General features: G+C 47.5%; 3 protein-coding genes across 9 annotated transcripts in view; 2 read left to right on the top strand and 1 right to left on the bottom strand.

Moving 5' to 3' along the window:
• Positions 1-22,532, bottom strand: part of MED12L (mediator complex subunit 12L) — a 102,615-nt gene that overhangs the window by 46,977 nt on the left and 33,106 nt on the right. The window lies entirely within an intron of this gene.
• Positions 5,137-6,722, top strand: GPR87 (G protein-coupled receptor 87). Its single transcript, XM_042881051.1, has 2 exons — positions 5,137-5,170; positions 5,686-6,722. Exons 1-2 carry the CDS (start codon positions 5,137-5,139, stop codon positions 6,720-6,722), a joined length of 1,071 nt encoding a protein of 356 aa, XP_042736985.1.
• P2RY14 (purinergic receptor P2Y14) lies at positions 15,598-21,976 on the top strand. Of its 3 annotated transcripts, none has more exons than XM_042881055.1 (3): positions 15,598-15,979; positions 18,126-18,515; positions 20,323-21,976. In XM_042881055.1, the coding sequence occupies exon 3, from the start codon at positions 20,341-20,343 to the stop codon at positions 21,352-21,354; it is 1,014 nt and encodes a 337-aa protein (XP_042736989.1). In that variant the 5' UTR covers positions 15,598-15,979; positions 18,126-18,515; positions 20,323-20,340; the 3' UTR covers positions 21,355-21,976. The 3 variants fall into 3 exon arrangements, with proteins under 3 accessions (XP_042736989.1, XP_042736988.1, XP_042736987.1); XM_042881054.1 differs by having other exon boundaries at positions 17,572-18,515; XM_042881053.1 differs by lacking the exon at positions 18,126-18,515 and having other exon boundaries at positions 15,599-15,979.

The raw sequence follows: 22,532 nt of genomic DNA, 5'->3' as shown, positions 1-22,532 counted from the left end.
AGTAGAGCAGGACCCATCCTCAACATGACAGCTGTGACCCTGATTCCGGGTCACAAAAGATGCACATTCTCCTTATTAATGCAACCAGAGATCTGAAAGCATTTCTTCAGCATCACTTAGGAACCCTTATACATATCTAAGAGGAAAAAGAACTCATGAATCTTTAGGTGCAGCAAATGCATTGCCAGAATAGACAGCCTTATAACAAGGACTAACAACTTCTGCTAGGGTTTGTAACCTGTGCGTGGAAAATCTGATTCAAAGTAAGCAATGTAAACCTGTGAACTTTTAATGATCTCAAAAGACAGAAAAATTATGGACAAACTTGATGATTTGGGCAGCAACCCAAACAGGCCTCACATCAGACCCATCCTACATACTGAAAATTAGGGTTCATAATCATTCACTCCAACTTAATATTACAAAATCATTTGGACAAAATATTCCAAAACTGATGTTGAGAAAATAAGATCTACATAGATACATATCTTTTTTAACTAAAGAAATCACATTATGCTATAGGTATGGCCCTACTCTCTGCTGAACTTAATACTGGTGGCAAGAGCGGCAAACGGAGAACTTTGCACATCAGCAGCATTACTTACTGCCACTGCAGCATCCTGCTGCACTGCTGCACCCACTGCAGGCCCCCAGAAACTGCACAGAGTTACAGGCACAAGCTGAACATTATGTGTAAGCAGTATCTGCAACAAAGCAAAGCCAAAGGCTGCCGCAGAAAGCAGAAATGAGCAGTGGAGCTGGTTACTCAGATGCACACACACTGTACTTTTACCTTTGTGGCAAAGGACTGAGAAGGACTAACACAAACTTGAGGGACTGACAGGGAAACTTCAGTTTTCCCAGGAACAGCTTATGGAGGGGTTTTCCCACAGCCGGCTCCTGGGCCAAGCGCTGTGAGGACGGAGGCTCTGCCAGCGGCGGCACGGACCGCCCCCCCCACAGCGGGCACGGCGCCGCGTGCTGCAGCCTTCACCGGGCTGGCACCTGGCTTCGCTGGGGACAAGCGGATAGCAGAGGATAGGCTCTCAGCCAGGAGCTTCCTGCTGGCAGCAAGCCGTGCTGCAGCTAGCCCAGAGACAGGGCTGCTGGTCACAGCTGCTGAAAGAAGGCTGGGATGGAGGGGAACTTCCAGGGGGAACCTAGAAACCAAGAAGTGGGTTTTGTATTAGATACCAAGGCAGACGCGAAGCTCTCTGAGCCGAGGCACTGGTTCCTGTTTCTGGGTATGACTAAGCTGCCAGGCACTGGAGCCCACGGCTGCAGTCATACCTTGCTCCTGTTTCTTAGCCTCCTGAAGTTCAGTCAGCCAGGGGTGGCAACGTATCTGCTTTACGCAGAGCTGCCTGCACACCTCTGGGAAGGCAGGAATGGGGAGCAGCAAGTGCAGAGCCCAGGGAGGGTGCTTTCAGTCTCCTCCCTGCCAGCACACATGGGAGCAGCTCCAGTCAGAGGCAGCCAACGCGTACAGCTGGCTCGGCCTGAAATACAAGCAGCTGCATGACCTCACCAGCACTCAGCCCACAGAAGTGGGCACCCAATGCCAGGTGTGCTGAAATGATGCAGGGAGGGAATGGATGGAGGTAAAGAAGAGGGCAGGGATGCAGGCCCTGTGCTACTGCTTGCCAGCTGGCTGCACTAACGCTTTTTTTTTCCTCCTCACAAATCTTTACAATTAAGCAAGTCAGTGATTTTGTTCTGATGGCAATAGAAAAGCACATACGTACAGTCAGTCAAGAGCAAATTTAACAAACTGCTGCACATTTCTTCTGCTTACTTTAGTTTTGCCGCTTACCAGACCTTATGCTGACATGCAATGAATGGCGTACCGAGCTGCTCAGGTAGCCAGCATCACTTAAAGCCCACAGCTCTAAAACCAAACTCTCTGCTCAACCTCCCAAAGAAAATTTTCTAACTTTCAAGGAGTTGTAAATAAGAGATGCAAGAAGATTAATTAGATGTGATGGTATTGAATTTCTTCAAATAGTGAGGCAACCCAAAGCCTTACTCATTAGAAAACCCACAGTTGTTCTCTACCCATCTGGCAGTGAAATCTACCGTGCAGACAACTACTTCATTTCTCATCTGAGGCCATCGCAGTCAGGCACGTAAACCAGTCTGTCAACAATGGCAGCAGAACGTTACCTCATCAGTGAAACAGCATGTGCTTAACCTACATTTGCTGCAATTGACAGCCTTCAGGGGAAAGGCAGAAAAAAACAGCCAGCCAAGTGTATGAGAAGAAGGTACGTACTGGCTTAAAAATGTACACGAAATGAAGGAGTAGCTTCCAGTGCATCTTCAGAAGCACCCAAACAGAACGCATTTGTATGGAAGCATGAGGCTGGAGGTTGGAGAAACACAGGATGAAATGGGTCAGAAGAAAAGAGCGTGAAGAACAGGACAAGGAGTTAAAAACCAACCTTGTCCAGCACAGAAATACCACATCCAGTTCCACGAGTAAGAAAGTCACTACCAGAGCACAAAGCCAGAGCACAATCACAAAACGTCTTAAACTATTCTTCAACCTTCTTTGTACTCCTCAAGTCTGAAATGCAGTGGCATTTACCAGAAAAGCCGCAGCCTGCAGAGCCAAGGGACACAAGGAATGCGCTCTGTCTATCCAGTACTTCTTAGCTTAATAGACTTCAGCAGGAAACTATCTGAGCACCTTTGGATTTCTGAATCTAAGCAGGATCATTTTTGTGTATCCTCAAATTTGTCATATAACCAATTCCATGCAGCAGGGACTACTGTGACTGCACCTGCTGCCCTCACCAACCTGTTTGTGATGTTAAAGTTTCAGAATTACAACAGCATAAGGGAAAGTCCGCAACGCATAACTGGGGCAGCCTTCGGCAGGTGTCATCTCCATCCTCCACCCCTGCATGCATGGAGGCTGCTGCTGAGCTCAGCTGCGCCAGCAAGGCAGGACACAAAGCACTGCCAATGTGGATCAGCTGTCACAGCTCTGTGACAGTATTTGTGAAGAGTTTGCTGCTTTCTTCTGCCAACCAACACTTTGCTGGGATTTTATTTTATTTTGGAACATGTTTTACTATTAACAGCATTAGCAATAAGATAACAGAGAGAAATCCGTTCAGGTGCTCGATCTAATTGGCCTGAGGGAAGACAGAGCAGGGTCTGTCTTCCAGGTGATTTCTATTTCCTTGGGCAGTTTGACTGCAGTCTCACCTTCAGAGGCAAGGAAGACAAACGTTGCAGGGATCCCCCACAGCAAGTGCTGTGGGCAAGGATAAGCCAGACCCTATGGGATCTGCTGGAAGCACTGACTTGAAAAGTGTGAAAGAAGGGATGCTTCTGCTCCCCTGCCCTGCTACACCTGGAAGGGACAGCAGAGCATGACAAGCAATCAGCTGGGCTTCTCCTGCACACATGGCTTTGCAGGCACTGGGACAATGAGCACCCAAGCACACACATCACAGAGCAAGCATAGGAGCTGCTGACAGCATTGCACGCCAACAGGCACAGCTCAGCTGGAGCTGCAGCCCATTCCCCAGGGCAGTCAGGTATGTGCCTGTGCAGGGAGAGCCCTCTGTGACAGTGATTTGGATGTTTCTGGTCCTAGCAGCTGCAGTCCATCCTCTGCAGCAGCTTTCAGCTACAAGGTAACAGCCTAAATCCCAGCACTCAGACCAGCAGCCCTGTGGCTCCAAGTAACAGCATCCACCAAAACAAACACCATCTACAGCGAGGAAAGGAACTGCACCCTGATGCACTGAGCAGGGGCCTGAAAGTCTCAGCGTGCCCCATCTCTGCTGACAGCAAGCCCCACGATGCCAATGGGAACTGACTGGCACAAGCTGGGAGCAGAGGCCATGCAGCCAGGGACCCTTCTCAACTGTGTCAGAACACATCAGTTCATTTTCTGCTGTGAATCAAGAGCTGAAACCTTCAGAGCGCGCAGGTGCTGCTCCTGTACAAAGATGCACCCGGTCACTACATGCTGTCAGATCCATGCAGCCCACTTGTCATAGTGCTCACTTGAAGGATAGAGGCAGAGAAGTTCACGAGCTTTTTGTAACAGGATTTACAGCAATTCCCTGCAGGATCTGCAGTAAGTGACAGCACACAAGAAGCACAGACCTGACCCAGAGCCACTGAACCCACAGCACTCCGCAGTCACTGCATGGGCACACGGCAGCCACCTGTCCCTGCCTCACCCTCCGGGCTGTGGGACAGCAGGGAGCCTTCTGGGGACCGGGCAACAGGCAGGAAAGGAGCTCTGAGAAACAGGGAAGCATCTTCTTTGCCTAAGATAGAGATACGCATCTTTCCATAAAATCTCGTCCTTTTGATCTCAGTGCCTCCTGGGCAAAAAACAACAGTTGTGAATTATAAACAACAGTAACAGAGTGATGGAGTTTTTTCTTACTCCCTAGGAAGACAACTACTGCTTCTCAGCTCAAGACAAAATACCTAAATTACTTTTGATGGTCTCATTAGGAGCCAGAATTTCTAAACAATGTCAGACAAAGAGAAGCTAAACTGAGAAAAAGCTTAAAAACAGCAGAATTACATTTTTTTTTTTTTAAAACCAGAGCTTTAAGACATAATATCTGCTTTACTGCCACCTAGTGACAATTTGAAACTTACAGAGTCACAGAATCCTTAGAGTTGGAAGGGACCTTGAAAGAAGAACAACTTGTTCCTTCCTGTGTCAAGTTTACATCTGCACAAGCGATCAGTAGTTTTGTCCACTGTTCATCCCCATAGGACAGGCAGCCAGGGCCAGTGGAACAGCTGAGACCTGAGCCATTTAGCTGCAGTTTTCTTATCAAGACTGACAAACAGAAAAGATGGAAAAAATACTGCACTTGCATGAAACAAGAATCAATAATCTGCAGCGTTGCCTTACAAATTGGTGTCACCAGATTTCTTGGAGCAATGCCATTATCATGCCTTCACAGCACACACTGGGTTCCACATTTGCAGCCTCGCAGTACCTGGCGCCCGCGCTTCCCTGGCACTGCAGGGCAGCCTCTAACCTCTGTTTTTCCCCCAGAATGTAACACTGGTGCTGCCCACACCAAGGCCCGGACCTGTGGCTGCCAGAAGGACTCCTGAGGCACTTCAGCTGACGACACACCACAAATAATGGGGTACAACCTGTCCTATGGACCGCCACCAGGTACAGTCAGGAACAGCAGCTCAGTGTCACCAACACAGCCTCCAACGTTCAGATGAGTCCTTTTGAAAGAGGCCTTCAGTATTCTGCCATGCAGCCCCATGGGGTTCAGTCCTGGCTTACCAGCCAAGACAAGGTGCAAACATTTTGGGTAAAAAAAAAGAAAAAAGAGATAATGTAGAAGAGCCTGGAGTTTGTTCACAAACACTTGTACACAAAACCTTAAAATCCCCAGAAAATGTGATTTTCAATTACATTAAGTAAATTAAGTTTCAAATTAGCATTTGAATAGGCTCAAAGGCACCCTCCAGAGCTCTGCTGCCCCTTCCCAGCAGGAAGCAGCACCGCTGTGCTCACACCGCATGCTGTAATGCGCCGAGTTCAGCAGCGCTGATTTGACTGCTGCTTTCAGTGGCTGACCAGCAGCCCACGGGGCTGCCCAGGGAGGTGACATTCTAGAGGACAGTTCTTCATCCATCGGACACCACGCACACTCTAACACTGCTCTCGCCCCACAGAGGAGCACCTGAGCACAGTCGCCAGCGCCGCCCCCAACCGCTCGGCGGGCCCCCCCGGGAACGCCACGCAGGACGAGTTCACCACCATCGTCCTTCCTGTGCTCTACCTGGTCATCTTCCTGGCAAGCATCCTGCTGAACGGCCTGGCGGTGTGGATTTTCTTCCACATCAGAAACAAAACGAGCTTTATATTTTACCTCAAGAACATTGTGGTCGCAGACCTTCTCATGACGCTGACGTTCCCATTTAAGATAATCCAGGACTCCCAGCTGGGACCGTGGCACTTCAACTCGTTCCTGTGCCGATACACGACAGTTCTGTTCTACGCCAACATGTACACCACCATTGTCTTCCTCGGGCTCATCAGCATCGACCGCTACCTGAAGGTTGTGAAGCCCTTTGGGGACTCCAGGATGTACAGCATCACCTTCACCAAGGTGCTCTCCGCCTGTGTCTGGGTGGTGATGGCCTTCCTCTCCCTGCCCAACCTCATCCTCACCAACGGCTACCCCACGAGGAGGAACATCGACGACTGCATCAAGCTGAAGTCTCCCTTGGGCGTCAAGTGGCACACAGCCGTCATTTACATCAACACCTGCACCTTCATGGTGGTGCTAATAGTGCTCATAGGGTGTTACATTGCCATATCCAGGTACATTTATAAATCGAGCAAACAGTTCATTAGCTCGTCGAGCAGAAAGAGAAAGCATAACCAAAGCATCAGGGTTGTCGTGGCTGTGTTCTTCACCTGTTTCCTGCCGTACCACTTGTGCAGGATACCCTTCACCTTCAGCCATCTGGATAAACTGCTGGACGACTCTGCACACAAAATCTTGTATTACTGTAAGGAAATGACACTGTTCCTGTCTGCATGTAATGTTTGTCTAGATCCAATCATTTACTTTTTCATGTGTAGATCGTTCTCACGAAGGCTGTTCAGGAAATCAAATATGAGAACCAGGAGTGAGAGCATCAGGTCTCTGCAGAGCGTCAGGAGGTCCGAAGTGCGCATCTACCACGAATACACCGACGTCTGAGCTCCCTGTGCACGGACCTGTGCTGACTGCTGAGGGTATTTGTACAGCATGTAAATAAAACCTGTCTTTGGGTACTGGACCACAGAAGTGCACTGAGAGTGTGCAGACATGTACAGCTCTGCCATTTCAGCTCACTAACACCTATCTTAACTCAAAATCGTAAATACACACACAGACTGGGTTCACTTCAGAGGCATTTGGGCATCTTTTCTTTGGTGCTTCTTAAGATCAACAGAAGCCAAAGAAATCCCATATAAGTATCCTGTAATGTAAAGAATGTTCCCATTAACCAAGAGGAGCTGTTCTCCCCCAGCTCAAGGTCCAGTGACAACTCCAGCTCAGTACGGTTCCTTTGTGTTTCATTTCATTTTTAATTCATTTTTGACTCCTATTGATCTTCCATCAGTTCTTCCTTCCTACCTTCTTGCAGAGTTTAGACAGTAACTTTGGTATTTTCACCCAGATTATTTACCGTGAGCAAAGAACATCAAAACATTCCTTAACAACCAAAACACGCATGGATTGTACTGGTGGCAGCAGACAGAAGCCAGGTTAAAGGCAGCGCCTGGAGGAGGAGGCGGTGGCAGCAGTGGCAGAGCAGAGCAGGTGCCTGAGGGCAGCGCCATGGCATCCAGAGCCACCAGCAGGTCTCCTGGTGAGCACAGCCAGGCCAGGCCAGGCAGCCACCAACACCCACCTGGTGGCACTGCCAGCCGAGCGGCAGGCTGGGACGGCAGCAGGACGATCCCTAATGCACGTCAGCCCAGCCACAGCACATCCCCAGACATCAGCACAAACCAAACGCCCTCCTGCTCTGTCTCTTCTCAAAGAAAACCCCAAGCACCTCCATATTTCTTCACCCTTTGCTTCCCCCAAAGCACAGTTCTTCAGCAGCCCTGCACAGGCAGGGCCCAGCACTACCACCATGCCAACGGCTTGCTTTCACAGCACTACGCCTGCTTAACACAGCATGAATAAGACAAGGGCTCCTTTCTTTAAGTTGTTTTAGTTTCATGTACTATGTTACATATAGCTTAAAACTTCAGTGTGTTGCACATAATACAGATAGTATATACCATATATAATCACACATAGCATTTGGATTAAATTGATGGATTAATGCAAACGTTACAAAACTGCTGGCACTGCTTGGGGGAAGGGGTCACTTCTGGAAAGGAAGAACACTTCCAATATTTACCCCATTCAAAACACAAATAGTACAGTTAGCCAAAATGACACAGAACAAACCCTATGTTAGCCCTGTAGGAAAAACTACACTCACATACGCAACACCAAAGCAAGTTCTGGGGCCACATTTGCCATTCTGTGCTCTTAAAGTCTGCGCATACATGAAGCACACGAAGCCATATGAACAGAACCATTTCTGTGACTGAGCTGCATAGTTTAAATTCTCTCCAGCTCCACGTTAGATGGAACAGCACACTGCTGGCTTGGCTCTGTGAAACAGCAAGGTCAGTGTGCGCACCGACGTCAGTAACCAAACACCTTCTTATCACACCCCATATGGTTGAAGTGACGCCCAGGCGCTCCTGGTCTCCCCTTTACGACACAAGTGACAGTACAGCAGGGCAGGTGACGGCTCCTCAGAGCGCACCATCGCTGCGTTACATTCTCAGCCCATCCTGCTCTCCTCTCTCCACCTGTGCTTCCTTCCAGCACACTGCTCCTGCCCGCTGCATGCACACCGGCTGCTGTTTCTCACTACCTCACTTGTTTTTACTTTGTGCACTCACATGCATTCACATTAGCTTTCCTCCAAAAAGACGCAGAACGGCCATTCCCTAAGTAGCGATTTCATACCAAAATGATCTGTTACCCAACGCACTGCCATCAGGGGATGCCCTCTGAAGAAAGCTTCACGACACCCTTTCCAGAAGACCAAACACATGAAGCAGCACTGCCTGGGGAAGGCAGAGGCTCCGGTCCCATGGGGGAGCAATGTGGCCATCCTGCATTTGGAGGAGGCACGGCTAAGCAATACTTGGCACAGGGCAGCCAGGATGGCTCTGCTCCAGAGCCCAGCAAGAGCAACGCAGACAGCACTGCTCCATAGAACTGCCTGTTTACTTTATCTTGACAGGGTGCATCTGCGATAAACATTTCTCACTACAACATACACTTGTGCTTATATAACAGTTCTTGGAAGTTGCTGCTTGGAAAATCTTTTCCCAGGACTAAAAATGAGTTATAAAAGAAAATCCAACTTCTCAAGTATCAGATAACTAAGTATCAGATAACTAATGTCTGCATTTCACAGGGAATTTGGTATTTAAAAGCCTTCTCTTTCTGAGAAGAAACAGGCCTGATAACAGCACTGCTTCACCAATGCCCACTGCTGCAACAAGCTTTTTTGGGGCTGTTGGTAGGAAGCTGCCTCAGTCACCATTTGGTTTGCATGGCCTAAGGACTCACTTTCAGACATATCCTTCTTTTTCACTTCCCTGTTCTGAGCTGTCATTCCTCTTTAGATCTGTTATCTGCTTAGGTTGTTAAAAATCCAGCAATTTAAATTAAATCTCTTCTGACCAAAACAAATTTCATAAGCAGTAACGAGGTTAGTAGGATCAAACAATAACAACTTAGAATCTGTTTTTGTTGTTTTTCACCCAAATGGGTCTATTTTTGACACTCGGATGTACTCCAGCACACACAACTCCTTGTCCTGTGACATAACTTTCAGTGGCACAGCACTGTTTCCCCTCACAGCCCCCACAGTGCCACACATGACTCACTCCCCACTCTTTCAACCATAGCTCTGGTGTTCCTTATTCTCTGTATTGTGCCCAAGCTCTTCCTGAAATAAGCAGTTATAGGAACAGCATCAAATGCTGCCCTAAGCTGCGCCCTCAGGAAGCAGGACAGGACAGACACACACCCGAGACTGGGACTGCTGTGTTCTGCAGGACATCCCACAGAGAAGGTGGTCCAGTGGAAGTACGACAGCAAAGCAGACCCAAGGAAGCAAGGAGGACACAGTGAACACCAGTGAAAGCTTTCACTGACGCAGTTCGGCAGTATGCTGTATAACTGATAGCGCTGCCTGAAGCACAGGCTGCTGTGGGAGGAATGTTTCTGGAGATGTGTTTAAGGCTGCAGATCACCATCTGCACAAGGCTCATGGCACTGCATGCATTGCCTGTGTTGCTTCTGAGATTACTCTGGCAACCACCTCTACCATGACTTCCTACCAGTGCAGCTTCCTAAGCCTCTTAAAAAAGCGAAGTGAAATTCCCTAACGTTCTGAAGATGTCTTTGTACTGACACACCAGAGCCGCCTCAAACAAGCCTAATGGTGCCACCACTGCAGCCCCTGGGCTTCCCGAGACTCACAGCAGCCCTGGCACCACATCCTGTGCCACGAGCACCAGGACACTTCACCCCAAGCTACAGCCATCAGAGCACGGCCATATCCCGGCTGAATTGGAGACACATCCTTGTAAGGCCTCCCAAGGCTATTCTACAGTGATGCTGAGCACCGAGCAGCCAGCATGGCAATGCTGGGCAGAAAACGTTTGCTGGCACGCTTTGATAGCTTAAAACATGCATTCCTAAGTCCTTCAGTGCCTTCGTAATCAGCACGAGTTCTAGGGGGATTATTCTAGAAAAATATTTATCTTGTTCATTCCACTTCAGTCTGTTCACAGCAACTGGATGTAAATACACACGGTCTATGCGGTTTTGTGTTTGGTTGGGTTGGAAGGCTTTGATAACGAGGCACAGTCCTCTAACAAGATTAGGGTATATTGTGTATGTGTGGCAACGGTCTGGTGCAGTAAAGTACATTCAGAAAAGATCAGATCTCAGCCTGTCAGCCCCACTCCTCTTCCCAAGGGCAGCAGAGTTACCAGCCCAGCTTTAACTTCGGCCAGCAGCCTCCAGCATGAGGACCGCCTGGCCACCACCACAGCCGCCCCTCTGTAACCAGCTGAGCTCCAACATGTCAGTTTTCTGCCATTTCTGGCTATGAAAACACATTCTCTGGTTCTGATGTAGAAGCTCATCAGTAGGACTATAAAAGCAGTTTCCTTTCATAGGCACTGAGCTCACACCAAACCTCCAAATTATTTTCTTAATAAAAAAAAAATAAAAATGACAAGACCAGGAGGTGGGAGTTTTGGAGTCCAGAGGAAGAAAAAGACTTGTATGGCTAAGGGTGAAATACATTATCTGCTGTTCTTCAGCCACCAAAAGCATGTGATATACAGGAGTCTTTCTGGAGACCATGCTCACCACCTTCTGACCCTTTGGAATTAACAGCTGCATCTGCAGATCCTTATATATTAAAACTGGCTGGCATTTTGGAAAAATATCCATGTTTGCATAATAAAGTGACTCTTCAGTCTGCCCTGATGTCTGCAATCATTCCGATGGGGTGAAACTGCACACAGAGCTGAGGCTTCCTGCCTGCCCTGTAAGCACTTAATCCTCTGCCCCTGAACAAATGATTGCTTCTCTCTGAAGCACACAAAAAAATTATGTGTGACGTAACATTTAATCCATCAGAGTGGCAGCCTGCACTTGGAAACAGCATTTCTCTCCTTCCTCTGGGACCTCACACACTCATGCAGAGCTGCACACTTCAGTCTTTTACTGAAGGCAGAACTTCTTTGGTAGCTTTAATGTAAACATTCTGGCAAGCTTCAACCAAGAATAACCAAGAAGTACAGCCATGGCATTAAGTGATCCTACAATGACATACTTCATAACCCAACATACAGCACAAAGAAGTCATCTCCAAAGCTGTTCACCCTTGGTTTCTGTTACTTGTCAGCATACGATCATGTTTTAGAAGAATTTCACACTAACAGCTGCGCAGCTTCAACTGCCCTCTGCATCACGAGCCCTGCACAGCTTCAGGGAAACCAACCAGAATCCACACGTCCCATTTGCCAACTGGTGTTTCTGAGTGCACTCAGCCTACTCAGCACTGCCTTCCTTTTCCAGTATTTGCTGCCTACTTGTGATCTTCAGAGAGGAAGGCCAACGACATTTCACTTCTGCTTCCCTTGCAAGCGGTTCTCTGCTTCTACTGTTCTACTTCTAACAATAAACAAAGTGAAAAAATGATACAAGTAAAGCTGAAGTAAGAGGGAGAATCACAAACAGGCTTTAAAGCCGCTGGAACAGCTCTGAACATCTAGCATGAGAAGGTCCTTTTTAAGGGTTGCCTTTAAGCTTTTCCTCCCTTATCTCAGTGCATTAAACCCACGCACAAGATTGTGTTCTTCACTCATTATGAAAGGCAAACACTGCCACCAAACATTTCCTTTTGGGTAATAAAGTCAGGCTGCCCGTCCAAAGATTCCCCCTCAGCTTACTTCAAAATACTTAGGGTTCAACTACCCAGAAATATTTGGCAAAGCATAGGACAGAACCCGTGGCTTTGCAAGAACTAAGCGACAACATAGGATTTCAACCTAAAAAAATACAGATCTGTATCCGTCTATGAAGAACAAAATTGAGACTCCATTCAAAGGCAGGCTGCATTTAGCAACATTTTCATACTCTTGTTCTGAGGATTCAAAGCAATGTACGTAAGCAGAGCCAAACAAGAATAACCTGCAATCAAAACCCAAGTATACAAAAGAATGCTAACAAAACTGTCCTAGAATTCACCTCACACTGGAGATCAGTGCCAGTTGATGCCAGATCAGCATCAATGCCACAGAGGCCTGCACGCTCACATCTTTGTGTACTGCAGAACATTTCATCCACATGCTTTCATGAAAAGCCAGGTCCTGCCCCACTGACAAATGAACCTCCTGATAGGTAACTCCATCCATAATTAGAGACGGCAACTGTGTCATCCTACTGTCCTTACTGCTTCAGCATGTGCAGGACTGGCATTTCATTCAGGCAATTCCTGCATACAGCTTCACAGTCCCAGAGCCTCTCCTCGATACCACTGCAGCGATTTCATGGACACCTACACTCCTACCTGCACAGAGCCAGGAGTTAACAGTCTACCCAGCACAGAAATCAGGTTTCTCCATTAAGGATTCTTCCTTGGAAGAGTAGGACTCACCCCCACTGCAGTGGCTTTCCACTTCTGTGCATACTTAGAGGCTTAGGGCATCAGTTATCAGCATGTTAGGGCAGCTGGCAGGGAAGACGGCACTGCGCTGCTGAGATGATTGCCAGGTGTGATGTTGCCAGGAAACCTCTGGTTGGTAAAGAGAATCAGAATATCAGGAATTGGGAAGGACCTTGAATGATCTTGTCCAATCCTCCTGCCGGAGCAGGAACACCTCAACCAGGTCACACAGGAAAACGTCCAGAACGTCTCCAGAGGAGACCCCACAACCTGATTAAATTAAACTTTAAACATAGCAGACCAACCCCCTGCAGCAAGATATTTAATGGGCAACAACTTTGAGAGATAAGGAATAATTTCATGGACTGATTAAGACATTGTAGAGCACAAAATCTGAGTTTGTGGATTTTATGACTCTATAAAGGGAATTCTTCAGGCAAAGCATGGAGAAAGTTTACTGTTCTTAATTTACAATAAAAGGACAACAGATTCCCACGACTTAAGGCTTCCAGAGCTCCTTTCATTGAAAGAGAAAAGACAGTATGCAGCTATGTACAGAACTCAACATAACTATTTCCCAACATTCACTTGCTTATTACCTAAAAGAGTGCATCCCAGAGAAAACTAAGCTTTTCTCCCTTTATACATCAAATTAAAGAGTAAGCACAATGCATTTCTCCCCATGACCACAGCAGTGACACTGCTCAGACAAGCAGCTCACGCTGAGGAAAAGAGCCCTGCAGATGCTGCTGTACACATTACCACGTACTGGTAATGTGTACATGGAAAAAAAAAAAAAAAAAAAAGAGACTTCTGTTCTTGCAAACAGAAGAGTAACACTGATGTGTCTGTGGACGTTCTGCAATGGAAGAGCCATTCCCAAGAAACCAGGTCCTGTGGCAGAGGGAATCCCAATTCCGTGCCACATAACTAAGCTTCTACTCAACACAGTGCACAGTTGCCTGTGCTGCACGTGGAAAACCTAGAGGTAGTTTGAGGCCTTCTGTGATTGCCTTTCAAAATCCCTTCTCCTGGCAGACTTTTCTTCCCCCTCTGCAAGGATTTAATCTAGACAGAAATAGAGGATCGCTTACTTCAGTTTTAGGTTTAGATGAGGAAGCTATCGGAAAAAGCTCACTGTGAGTCACAATGTGAAAGTTGTCCCTGGTCCCAAAAGGGATATTGAGGCTGCTGCTACTGGGAAAGAAGAAAATAAAAATTTAAAAACAAGAAAGAAGAAAAACAAAGAAAAGCCTTTATAGAATTAACTACAAAGTCTGCCTCAGAGGGCCGCAGGCTCATAAAGCTCTTCTATCCCACTCCTCATTTCCCAGCCCCAAAAATACACGACAATAGGATAGAGAGAAAGAGATGAAAAACTGTCTGCATGCCTTCTTGGAAGCATCTGAGAAGCCTGCTGCGCTCGGTCCTTAGCTGGTGCAGAACATCCTCCAGAGGAGGACAAGCAGGGCAGTACTCACCCCACCGCCCCGCAGCAAGGCTCCCTGCCCCAGCAGTGCAGCTCAGGACGGCTCGGGGCTGCCCAGACCCTGCAGCTCAGAGCAGCCCCACAGCTCAGGCAATCCTGGCTCCTGGCAGCAGAGCCCTACAGTCCAACATGCACCAGAGCACAGGCTGGGAGCTGCAGAGCTTCCCAATGCTGCACGTGGGCTGGCCTTCACAAAACTGACAGCCTGGTCCACCACAAAGCTTGCACAACACACGGGACCTGCGTCACAGGACCGCAGACACAGGTGTAAAGATGGAAGAGCCTGCACTGCCACTCAGCTGTCCTGCTTAGCACAGGAAGCCAGGCTCCAACCCAGGACACGCGCAATACCTCTCAGGTTCCATTTCTGCTTTCTGAGCAATTAAAGCAAATCTGAACTTTCCTGAAACACACATTGGTTAAAGCAAGGTAACATCCCACGATTATCAAAAGAAATTGCTTTCTCCTGGGCCCCACCTGGAAGCCTGGCACTCACAGGGCACAGCTTCGCACCGCCCCCAGGGCTGCCAAAGCAGCCGAGCCCCAGGGCTTCCACCCACTGCTCACAGCCCACGGGGCTCCTTCCAGCCTAAGCAGAAGGGAGCAGCTGACCTTGGGGACAAAAGAGTCACATCCATCACACAGGCAGCAAGAACAGAGCAAAGGCCCATGCAGCTGCTCTTCTATACACCACAAGGTCACTCAGCAGCCACGCAGACAGAAAGCTCTGCTGCAGGGCTGTCACCTGGACTGTGTGACTCAGAGCAGGGCTAAAGCCTGCAACCCCTGGCACTCACCACTTCTCCCTCAAAGCCTCCCTGCAAACTCAGGTCAGCACGCCCCAGCTGTGTGCACGATGGGCGCAGCGAAGCAGCAGAACTGCACAACTTCTGCAAGCATAGAAGGAGAGTCCGCCAGGGCAATGTGTATTCGAGGGGGCCCTGGGTAGTGCACTGTAAAACAGATTAAGTCATCTGCTAAACATTTGTTAACACTGCTGTACACCATTTACAAACTTTACTTTAATATAAATAGCAATATTTTTCCACATTCCTAATAAGAGATTATACTAGCTTCTTGTTTACCAAATATTTCAATGGGTTTTGTGCTTGGTTTCAATGCCTCTCAGTAAACGTATGAGAAGAATAGGAAGGGAGGAAAGCAAACAGGCAGACAAGTGATTAAGGTTAAAAGAAAAAAAAAAAAACAAAACAAGATAAAACTGCAGAAAGCAGAAAGAAAACGGCCACAAAGCAGAGATTTATCACCTGTCCCAAGAATAAATCTCTGGGTCTCAGAGCATGCCCAGAGCTAACGTGACGCAACCCTGTGAACTCCAGTGCAGAACACTCCCATTAACAGAACAGAAGCCATCGGGGCAGCCAGCCTTACAGAAGAGGTCACGGCCAGGCCTGGGAACTGCTTAAGAAAAGAAAACACCCTAAACTTCAGCTCACTGCTTTGCTAAATGCACAAATGTGTCTCTTTTGAACCCAGCTCAAAGCTGATCTCTGCGGAAGGACGCCTGAGTGCACTAAAATAGCACTGCCCAGCTGCAGCACTGACATTTGGAGTACAGCAGGCAGAGCAGCAAGGCACGGGGAGCAGCTCCTCAGCTCTGCACTCCAAAGCACACACCGACAGCCGAGGACATCGAGGGAGCAACACACCAATGAGCACGGCAGGGCAGCGCAGGAGGCTTCGCTGTGAGCAGTAAGTAGCAACCTGCTGCCATTAATGCTGTACTTATGGAGCTTTATGTGATGAGGTGATCGCAAAGGCTGTGTTCTGTACTTATATTTAACTGCTGAAAAGCTGAAAAATATTCCCCGGTGAAAGATGCTTTTGTGACAGATTTCTGTACTTGATCAACACTCCTCAACTTTTTTGTTAAACTTCTAAACAAGTTGTGGGTTTTTTCAATTGACAATGGAAAATCATTGAGGTGTAATACAAACCAGAACAAATAAATCCCTTAAAACACAAAGGAACTGTAAATAAATGCAAGAGATGAAGGCAGCCCCTGTCAGTGCAGGGCACTGCAGCAAGCGGAGCTGCTGTGTGTGGGGAGGGACTGCGGGGCACCACTGAAGGAAGCAGCCACGTATCTCCTCAGCAACTGCTTCTATTTTTATTGAGCTGGTGTCTTTGGCTGTAATAATAAAGCAATACATGTGAAATCTGAGGAAAACATCCCTGCTCCAGGTGAAATCCAAAGAGATCAGCAGCCCGTGGCAGGGGGTTGAAACTAGACGATCATTATGGTCCTTTTCAACCCAGACCATTCTATGATTCTGTTGTGACCCCAGAGCTTCTTCTGGAGCAGAATCATTGAGGCAAACCAGGCTGCTCACACACAAAGCAAAGCTGGAATGGGAAGTTTTAGAACCAGCACTCACTGATTCCTTTGCTAAACTACTCTATTGGTCCTTAAACTAACATACTGATCCCTGCTGCTAAGCACACCAGCCTGTATCACCAGGCAGTAATGCAGGCGCTGATCTTTCAGTGCTAAAAGATTGAAGAGACAAAAGCAGAATGAAAATTTCAACTTCTTGTTAGGAAAATGAGGCTGTCAGATTTCACACAGCACAGCACAGCGACCCTCAGACAAGAAGAAATGAAGCAGTTCCTGGTTCCACCTTTGAGGAGTCCTTGCTCTGCAACCAAAGGAGCTCACACTGCCTCCAGAAAGCTTGCTGTTGTAACGGCAAAGCAAACGAGCTTATCTACAACTGCTCCTCACACCCACTGGCTCTCCTCACAGGCTTTGTCCTTCAGAACACCAGAAATTAACCACAAACGCCAAGAAAGCATCACACACAATCCAACCGCCTGTTCCAGTTTTGGTCAGGAGAACCTGTTGGTGCTGCAGGCACCACGCAGTGCCCACAGGGCACCACTCCCCCCGCGCTGCAAAGGGCTGCAGGCAGACACAGCACCCCCAGGAGCACTGCCCACGGCAGGGAGATCCCTGCGGTGCCTGCACTGCTGTCAGTGATGCTGAGCAGGACAGTGGCAGCAGGGCGGCTGCGCAGGGCTGGTGTGAGATGCTCATGGGAGGGAATGGCAGGCAGCACCCAGAGCAGACAGGTCCAGGCCTTGGCACATGATCTGAAAAGAACCCCAAGGGCTTTCTGAGCTGGAGGTGGTCCAGGCCCAGCATTTGGCTTCATTTATCCCACGCTCAGGAAGTAAAGAGCTTGTAAGGAAAAGTGAACACCATGACAAAATACCTCCACCAATAACTGACTCTTACCTCCTCACTAGAATATTCCAAATCTTGCTTTTTTTGGACCAAAAAGGGAGAAGCACAGCTTCAATGGACAGAGTTGGATGCCTGCTCTCCCCATGCTGAGCTCAGCGCTGGACAGACCCACTCTGCCCCACACCAGCCTGCAGAGGTCCCAAAAGCGAGGAAGGCACTGAGACCCTCTGAAAGCCACTGCCATGCTCAGGAGAGCCCCTTCCTTTGAGCCAGGTCCGAGCATACCACACAGGCTGCTATCTCTATTAGTTGCTTACTACCTTTTGCTACAGGAGCACCACTGAAGTTTCTCTCCACTCTGTGCCCAGCGTTGCACTGAGCACACGGCCAGGCTCTGCTCCAAGGGCCGCACACAGACCCTGCTGCAGAGCACACCTCCATCAGGGCTCTTCTATCAGCCCTCTCTCAAAACGTCAGAGAGAAGCTTGGCATGTTCTTCCTCACTGATAAATGCCATTTAGCAGTTCAGAAAAGAGTTCTGGAGAAAATGACCACCATCAATCTTTTCTGACCCAGCAGCAGCATTGCATGTCTATCAAACAGCAGCATTAATTTCCACAAATAGCTGAAAATGTTCACTTAATACTGCAGAATATACTCAAGACAACAAAAACCCACTCCAGTATGAGCGAGTGCATGTCAGAGAGAGCCGGATGCCCGACCAGGTGAGAAAAAGCACAGGTAACTTTTACCAGAAACGCCAACAGCATGATGCGAGCAGAAGAGCCACAAGCCTCGAGCTGCGTGCATACAGTGATGGTCCAGGACAAACACAGCTGCTCCCACCATGGCTCTGTTCCGGAGCAATGCTGAGGGCCTGCTGACAGATTGCACAGGGCAGCACCATGATGACAGCTCTAACCGCCGTGCTTCCTGCCCAGCAGATCGCTCTGCTGGAGGACAGGCCCTGCACTAATGATGGAAGGCTCTCGAGGCCCTTAGCACCTGCACTAAAAGCACCCAGCAGTCCGATCCAGAAAGGTAAGGGCATGCCACAGGTGTGGAAAGGTTTAGCGTCTGTCTTGGACTTTGGCCTCTTTCTCAGGCACAGACAGCTGGTAAATCTGTTGCCATCAGAAGCAATACCTTCATGTCTAGTCTCCTCCTCTAGAGACAGTAGACAAAGATACAACGGCCACATCTCTGAGCACTGACCACATACTCCTGAAATAATCCTTTGCAGTATGATATGTTAGCATGAGAACTACTTGGCAGACTTCCCAAGCCATTTAGTACCTGCTGCTGCCAGGCCCAAGAACCAAACCTCCCACACAAGTTACTTAGCAAACCCAGCAGGCAAGGAACAACTCTCAAGCACACAAGGTGGGGAGAGAAGGTCCTGCTCAGACAGCCTTGCAGGACAGACAGGACACACAGCAGACAGCAGTGGGAAGAGAACAGCTTTCAGACAGTAGGTTACCGCTCTAAATAAGAATGCCATTTGTTGGTGGTGCTCCCCCCTGACTGAGGATACATGGGAGAAGCAGAGATCCTCCACCTAGCAGTATCACCCCAAACCTCACCTCTTATTAACTCACAATCCTAGCACACCCACTCACCTGGCGGCTCTGTTCTTACAGCCACTCACCACACCAACTGCAGCCTTGAAAAATTCAGCCAAACAGAAACAAGTGCCTTGACTTGAGAAAAGCCTGAAAATAAGAGAGCAGGCCTGCCTGTGGGAAGACAAGAGGCAGAGATGAACTGCAGCTCTGGGCACATTACAGGCTCATTATTCCACTCATCAAAGCAAGTTCCAAAACAGCCACAAAGTTTGTCAGCCTTTATAACCTCCTCCAGAGACACAAAGAAAACAACACGCCAAGGGAAACTTACCTATGTGAAATAAAGTTTCCATTTCCAGTTACTGCTAGGTTGAAATGGGGTTCTACCTGCTACACAGAGGCACCAGCTATTGGCTCTCAATTGCAGCAGTAAGGAAATGATTCATCTTCCAGCAAACAGGATGTTTCTCTCCCCCTGCTCTGCAGCACATGTTTTCCAGTTGCCCAGGTTTTCATGTGCCCACGAAGCAGCAATATGTACCTGTCTGTTCAGGCTTCCCTACAGCGGGTAATTTACCCTGCCAAAGAGAAGCAGACAGCAGATGCGATTTCTTGGAGCCTCCCTGGGGATCCTCTAAAATTTGAGCCTGAATGATTTGGGAGGGCACTCTCACTTCTAACTCATGCTAATATAGACACAACATGGTATGCTGTGTTACTAAAAGCTTAGAGCAAACTGTGCTAGCTGCACAGAAGGCTCTCCCCTCAAGAAAGGATCAGAAAATACTATTAGTATTTTAGCATCTATTAGTTATTCCCAGGCTTGACTAATAAAGCATGTTTGCAATGACCATATTCAAAACACTTTTACAAGGAACTTTTATATCCGTCATCTGTTTCCAGGTAAATCAGTGCTAAAATACACACGAGTTGTTCAGGTTTAATGAGGTGCATTTGCAGTCACTGAACACTGTGGCTTCCCAGCATGTAGGCTCAACTAAAAAACACAGGACAGGATTTGAGCAAAACCATTTGAGCAAAACCAGGATTTGAGATGGACCCAAATCTAGAAGAAACGACAGAAGCCCAAAACAGCAGCATGCCCCTGAATACCAGCACTGAGTTGGCACCACCTGGAAAGCATTTACTGTGCTGGAAACAATAACGTGGTTTCTGAGAAGTACACCAAGTTTACTTTGAAATAAGATTAGAAATCCTACACTGATTAGCAGAAAGCACAGTTCTGTGTTATCTTACTGAGATTATATTTCTTCTGCTTCTAGGATCAAAGACATTGTAAGATGTTCAATTCCAGCACAAACTCCTCGGGAAGCAGCTGCAGTAACAGCACAGTAATAACAAAGACAGTCATTCCCCTGATCTACTGCCTGATTTTCGTGGTAGGGCTGCTGCTGAATGGCGTGGCAGCATGGATCTTCCTGTGCATCTCCAGCGAGAAGAGTTTTATCGTCTATCTCAAAAACATCGTCGTCGCAGATCTCCTGATGAGTCTGACATTTCCTTTCAAAATTCTCGCCGACTCGGAAATTGCACCTCCACAGCTCAACACGTTTGTGTGCAGGTACTCTGCTGTTGTTTTTTATGCAAACATGTATATCGGAATAACGTTTTTTGGCCTCATCGGTTTTGACAGGTACTACAAAATCGTGAAGCCTTTATTCACCTCCTTTGTCCACACGGCTCACTACAGTAAGGTTCTCTCTGTCATCATATGGCTATTGATTATGTTTATCACGCTTCCAAATATGATTTTAACTAACGAAATCCCTAAAGCAAATTATTCCAGAACATGCATCGGTCTTAAAAGCGAACTTGGCAAACAGTGGCACAAGGTGTCCAGTTATATTTGTACAGGGATTTTCTGGATTGTTTTCCTCCTACTCATCATTTTTTACACTTCAATCTCAAAAAAAATATACAGCTCCTACAAAAAGTTCAGACGGAACTCAGAGTTCACTAAGAGGAAAACCAGCCGTAATATATTCACCATCATGTTCGTGTTTGTCCTCTGCTTTGTGCCGTACCACTTCTGCCGAATCCCGTACACCCTGAGCCAGACCAGCTCACAGTTCGACTGCCGCTCGCAGAGAGCTCTGTTCCACGCCAAGGAGTTCACTCTGCTATTATCTGCTGCCAACGTCTGCCTCGACCCCATTATTTATTTTTTCCTCTGCCAACCTTTTAGAGAAAGGCTGTATCAAAAACTGCACCTCAAGCTGAAAACGTCAGGTGAGGCTGAAATCACCAAATCGAGGAGATCAAACACGCTTCAGGAAAGCGTGAACATTCTGTAAGTTCAGGTCTGTAGAATAACGCAGGCTTGAACGTTGCCCCAGAATGCAAACACTGACACTGCAGAAAGAAACTGAACAGGTGATGACCAGCAATAAACCGAAAAAGGTTTCAAGCACAAAATACCAAGCAATGTTTCTCTATATAAAAAGTCTATTGCATGCTGTTGGTGTATTTACTACGTGGTATTTCAGCTGACTGTGACTGCACTGAGGTGCATTGTGACCTATCTGGATCTCAGAAAAGAGTAACTGGAACAAAACATTCTGGAGTGCCAGGCCACAGTTCTGAAAGAATTATCCCAGCCTTGAAGTGCCCTCACTCCTCATGAAGCCAGGCAGGACACATCTGAGGAGCAGCAGGGCAGCCCAAAGCGCCTGCGAACAACAGATCATCCCAGCTCAACTGGAGCAGACCCCCTGAAGCAACACGATCAGCTCAGCTGGGCCTCCCTGGCTCAGCCTCTGCCACGGAGAGCTCTCTGTGCATTCACCAACTCAGACAGCAAAGCCTTTAATGAAGTGCCCAAATGCTTTAATGACCTGCCAAAGAAAAGGCAGCTCTGTGCGTGTGTTGTGTATATATATGTGTGTGTGTGTATATATATATATATATATATATATAGGCAGTTGTGTATGTGTATATATATGTATACATGAGGGAGTGATCAAATCCTCAAAGATTTGCACAAAGCCTGAAAAAAAAACAAAAAAAAACAACTGGTGCAACTTACAAAAATATTCTGACTTTCTTAAGCAAATTGTTCTACAAGTTTAGGGAATTAGACAACATGACTTCTCGTCATCCTAAGGCATCAAGGAGTCAGAGAACTTCTAAGATATAATGTTCAATATAAGAAAATGTATAAAGAGGGACCCTTCCACAAGCTGGTAAGCACTGTGCCGTACTGTTCAGGGCTTTTTCACAAAGCATGGCATACACCAAACTCACGCACACCCTCTCTGCTGCAGGAGGTAGGAACAGTTCAGGAGCAGTGTAGGAACTGGAAGGTCATACACTGAAATCCAGAAGGAATGGTTTTCCTGTGCTTTTGGCACTATGGTAAAACACATAACTATGTACAGAAGTAACAGCTGAAACACCAACCTTCCACATGCAACTGTAATCTTCTTTTAGTGATATTTTTCAGTGCAGCCTTTTTTTTTTTCCCCAATCATCA

Source organism: Lagopus leucura, unplaced genomic scaffold (genome assembly GCF_019238085.1).
Source record: "Lagopus leucura isolate 7727_CA_CO unplaced genomic scaffold, USGS_WTPT01 Super-Scaffold_100029, whole genome shotgun sequence".
Classification (NCBI taxonomy): Eukaryota; Metazoa; Chordata; class Aves; order Galliformes; family Phasianidae; genus Lagopus; species Lagopus leucura.
The sequence above is the reverse complement of the archived record's forward strand: the minus strand, read 5'-3'. Positions and strand labels throughout refer to the sequence as shown.

Coding starts and splice junctions, on each gene's coding strand:
- GPR87 (XM_042881051.1), top strand. CDS start 5,137: ATGGGGTACAACCTGTCCTATGGACCGCCACCAG. Junction 5,171..5,685: donor GTCCTATGGACCGCCACCAG/GTACAGTCAGGA, acceptor CTCGCCCCACAG/AGGAGCACCTGAGCACAGTC.
- P2RY14 (XM_042881055.1), top strand. CDS start 20,341: ATGTTCAATTCCAGCACAAACTCCTCGGGAAGCAGCTGCAGTAACAGC.